At 47.6% G+C, this 4,690-nt stretch overlaps 1 protein-coding gene across 1 annotated transcript; it reads right to left on the minus strand.

Moving 5' to 3' along the window:
* Window positions 1-442: 442 nt before the first annotated feature.
* Window positions 443-1,168, minus strand: LOC125118111 (cancer/testis antigen 47A-like). The gene has a single exon (XM_047764247.1). It carries the CDS (start codon window positions 1,166-1,168, stop codon window positions 443-445), a length of 726 nt encoding a protein of 241 aa, XP_047620203.1.
* Window positions 1,169-4,690: the final 3,522 nt, after the last annotated feature.

Below are 4,690 nucleotides of genomic sequence, written 5' to 3' on the forward strand. Positions count from 1 at the left end.
GAGAAGCAGGGATCAGAATTGTCTGGGTCTGATGCATTCTGTATGTTTTGGTCAGAACTTTCTTGCAAAAATGTTTTGCCTTGAAGAAAAATTCTATGGTGCAGCTCATTAGTTCCTCAACCCCCTGAATATTTCACGTTTACCAGGGGCTCCCGCAGAGTTCCTCATGTTTTGGGGTCAACTCTGACTCCCGATATTTTTTTTAAGCCATGAACCCAGCATGGGTTCCTTTTTCTTCGCTTCCTCCCAAGCTCCCTCCCGAACACCCACCTCCACTGACATTGACCTGTGGGCTCATGAGTGGCACGGATAATCTCGGAACCCTGTCGGGGCTGGCAGAGGGCAGCAGGTTCCCCCGAACCCGTGAAGGCCCTTAGGGGGCTGGGCTCCCCCTGGGCCCCTGTGGCCTTCAGTTCCCACAGGCCCCAGCGGCCGCTCACCGTCAGGGGCAGGGGAAGGCCCTTAGGGGGCTGGGCTCCCCCTGGGCCCCTGTGGCCTTCAGTTCCCACAGGCTCCGGCGGCCGCTCACCGTCGGCGGCAGGGGACGCCACCTGTGGTGGGGACTCCTCTTTTGCCCCTTCACCCGCCGCTCACCGTCAGGGGCAGGGGCCTCCATGGCCAGCTGCCACACGCTGGCCGTGTCCTGGGCCTCTTCGGCCAGCTCTTCCTGGGCGGCCTCCCAGGCTGAGGCCTCCTCCTCCGCCTCCTCCGTGGCCTCGGCCTCCGCGGGCCCCTCTTCCGGCCTCTCAGGCCCCTGGAGCTCCAGGGCCATGCTGCCGGGCGAGCGAGGCCGCGGGTGCACCATCACGCGGCCGCCGTGAGGCCGGATGAGGATGTGGTCGTTGTAGTAGATGCGGTGCAGCAGGGAGTGCACCAGATCCAGGAACATGAGGCGGAAGCCCGCCATGGGGAACTGGTGCGCTTCCACGGCCACGTCCAGACCCTCCTCTCCCTCCCCCTCCTCCTCGGCCGGCCCGATGTCCTCCTCAGCGCTCCCGCCCTCCAGGGCCACCGCCTCTGGGCCTCCCGGCGCCCCCGCGACTCCCGCCGCCCCAGGGCCTGGGGCCGTGTCGCCCCCACTGGGCCCGGAGTCGCGCTCCACCTCATCGCTGGCTCTGGCCTCCCCCGCCGCGCTCAACGCCGGGTCTCCATCTCTCGGGGCCGACATGGCACCAGGCAGTTACCTCGACGTCACCAGGGAGCCCGCCGATCGCCTGTGGGGACAGGCGAAGGTGGTGGCCACCCAGGTAGCTGCCCTGAGGGGAAGCTGTGGGCAGCGGGCGGCGGGTGAAGGGCCAAAAGAGGAGTCCCTACCACAGGTGGCAGGAGGCTGACACAGGGAGGGCCCAGGGAGGCTGGGCACCAGACAGCAGACGGCCAGGCCACAGGTGGGGGCGGGCCAGAAGAGTAGACAAAGGGCCACGCTCCCTCGTCACGAGGTCCAAGCTCATTTGCTGAGAAGTGAGGATTGACATACCCTGGGTCCAATAGATAACCAAGACCCAACGGTTCTAGGGTTACTCACGGTCAACTTCCTGGTTCTTTGACACCTTAGGGTTCTCTATGTTTTGTTCAGGTCTTTAAAGGTTCTAAAAGGCTCTTGTCCTTTCAATTTCGCGATTTTCTGAAAAACTGTTTCTGAAGGCACCCTGGGCCATGTTGACTGTGAGGGGCTCCGCAATTTCCACCTGGTAATGGGTCATGTGAATAGGGACGGGGTCGTAACAAAGGTTGTATAGCTCAGACATTAACGGTAGTAAAAACCTCTCAAGAGAAGAATTTGGATGATTTAATTTGGCTAAGGATACTTGGGAAAGAATAGACAAGATTGAAACGGGTGCAGTCAGAACTGAATGTTGAAGTAGTGGTAAACGTCAGGAGCTATAAGGTGTATAGTGAACCTGGACAAATTCCCATAAAGCCTCCAAAGACTTAATAAAGAGAGCGTTCTTTTAAAGGGCCAGAGCATCTCCTATAGAGCTAAGCATGACGGTCTGTCAGACATTAAAAGGGCAGGCTTCCTAGGATGTTTCTGAGGCAACAGTCTGAGCCTTTTTATTGATTTCAAGATTTGTTTAATCAAAACCTCAAATGTAACTAATTCTGAAAATTATGGAGAAATTAACTGCTATTTTATACTCATTCTTTAAAAAGTTTTGTAACACTAAAAATGTTTTTTGAAAAAACATAGCAAATAATATCTAGGTATTATATTTAGTAAAAGTAATACTAATCTATGATGGTAAGGGGAGATTTTTTTTTCCTATTACAAAACCAACCAAATTTCAATGTTTTTATTCTTCCTGTGGTTTCACCTCAAGCATGGAGCATGGTATCATCACTGGTTTAAATTTGGAAGGCATTTGTTTAACTTTGGAAAGCAATGTCAAAAATCTCTAATCCATAATCCTCACTATAAAGACAACAAAGATGAGGCAGAATCCCAATCTGAGGTCTAGAGTAGGTTTTAACATCCCTTCTCCAACCTGCCCTGGCCCCATGTGATCTCGGAGCAGTTACTTATCATTTCTAGGCCTCAGTTTTATCATCTGTATAATTGGAGTTCATACTCTGCCTTTAGTCAAGATTTGAATTAGGTAGATGGAATGAGATGATGGGATTATATCAGGATATTTCAGCAAATAGTTGAAAATGTTTTCCTAGTTTGACTTTTGTCTTCTAAGTTGGTTAGTATTTCTAGGTATTAGCTTTCATTCTTATGTTGCAAAATCTAATAATTTCTTTTTCATGGCTTTAACATTGTAAGTTTGGAAATATTTTCTCATCCAGAGATATATTCTACACTTTCTTCTTTTTGGAGGTCTTCTGAGTGTTTACATTTAACTCCTTAATCCACTTGAAATTACTAGTGACAAATAGTGTTAAGATTAAAATCCCAGTTGATTTTTACACAGCTCACCTATAACACTATTTGTTATGTAATGCCCCCCCCCATAATATGTAGCCCTTTAGCACTTTCTATAAAAGTAGAAGAGATGCAAGAAAAGCACACATTCTTCCAAAATTTCAGAGCTGGAAAGGCCTTTAAATATTGAATCGAGGACTGTTTTTAAAATGCTTTCTCTAAAGACCTAGAGCTGCTAACTGGCTTCCTCAAGGTCACGCCACTTAATGGAAGAGCCAGGACTAGGACCAATCTCCTGACCTTTAATTTAAAGTTGAAACAGACCTTATGCATGCAGCTTCAGGAGAAACTTGATAGCTAAATTTTCATTAATCAGGGCACAATGTAAATAGCCATGAGTTGAGGGCCTCTCAAAGTCCCAGACTAGCCTTCCCGATCCTTAGTCAATCAGCAAGTATTTACTAAACACCAACATATAATGCCTCAGGTAGGACTTTGCCAAGGATGGAGATGCAAGTGCCATCATCTCTGGTGACTGTCTATTTGGGAGAAAAGACTGCATGTTGAGAATGAAAAAAACAAAAAACAGCAGCCTTGACATTCAGAGCTGGACTAGCACTCATGGCTAGGCCATCTTATTTTCCTATTGGACATGAACAATGTCATAGAACACCAGCATCAGACATGGGTCACTCTGAGCCCATGATGAAAGTAGACAAAACAAGGCCACTTTAAATTTGTTTACATAGGAACAAAAACAAGGTCTCACATTACTAAACATCCTCTTCTCTTGGTTAAAATGAGGATCTACCACTTTTTTTTTTTTTTTTTTACCAATTACAGCTTTGTCCCGGTTCTAGTTTCCTCTCCCTATAGATAAGATTTATTCAAATACAGATCACAGCATTACCCCAGCTATCTAAAGTCATCTAGTCTATAGCAAACCCCTGTTTCCTTGAAAACTTCCCCCTAATAACTCAGCCAACCCCCAACTGCTATAATAGATTCTCTGACACTTGTTATTGAGACATCACATGGTTCCCCCATGGTGTGTGTTCTCCCTCACTGTAATGAATAATAAACCCAACTTACTCAACTACAGGCATGTTCCTGTGATCTTTGGCTAGAGGACACTGACAATGTAAATCATTTCTGTCTTTACACTGTAATAGATTGACTCAACCAAGTGAGTCAGGAGGCATCATAATTGGGCTTTTTTTCAGAAAAGGCTTCCTGGAGGAGGGAGGACTTGGACTGAAAAGATGGCAACATGCCCTGAATGAGGACAGTAAAGGCAGGATGTTATCTCCATATGGCCCCTGTTAAAATGTGCTCGTAACCCTATAGAGTCCCTGGCTGTAAGAAAAGCCTGAGCCTTGAGGTAGGGAAAGGAAGCAGATGTTGCTTCTGGCCAGAGGGCAGACCTGGGTGATGTGACAGAAGTCCTGTGGTGAGGAGGGTGCCCCAATCTATTGCACACTATGATAGGGCTGCCTCCACTCTTCCTTAGCAGAAGCACATACTCCCAGGTAGATGGTTTTTTTTTTTTCTATGAGTATTTCTGCTTTCTTTACCTCCTTCATGTCTCCATCCATTCTTTTTTTCCAGAACTTTCAATAGGAAAGTGATGATTATTTACTTTGGAGGAAATAGCATGTTACAGAACAAAAGTCATGTAAGTGTTTTTCTTTACGTCATGAAAAACTGGGCTGTGCACTTGAAGCTAGAGGACAAACACTCCAGACCCTGGTCATTCAAACCTTCACTAAGTACATATCAAGCACCGAGTACATATCACTGAGTACAGTGTGCCTGGAATTGTGC

Source organism: Phacochoerus africanus, chromosome X (genome assembly GCF_016906955.1).
Source record: "Phacochoerus africanus isolate WHEZ1 chromosome X, ROS_Pafr_v1, whole genome shotgun sequence".
Classification (NCBI taxonomy): domain Eukaryota; kingdom Metazoa; phylum Chordata; class Mammalia; order Artiodactyla; family Suidae; genus Phacochoerus; species Phacochoerus africanus.

Bases quoted from the DNA above. Each gene is read 5' to 3' on its own strand.
- LOC125118111 (XM_047764247.1), bottom strand. From the start codon at position 1,168: ATGTCGGCCCCGAGAGATGGAGACCCGGCGTTGAGCGCGGCGGGGGAG.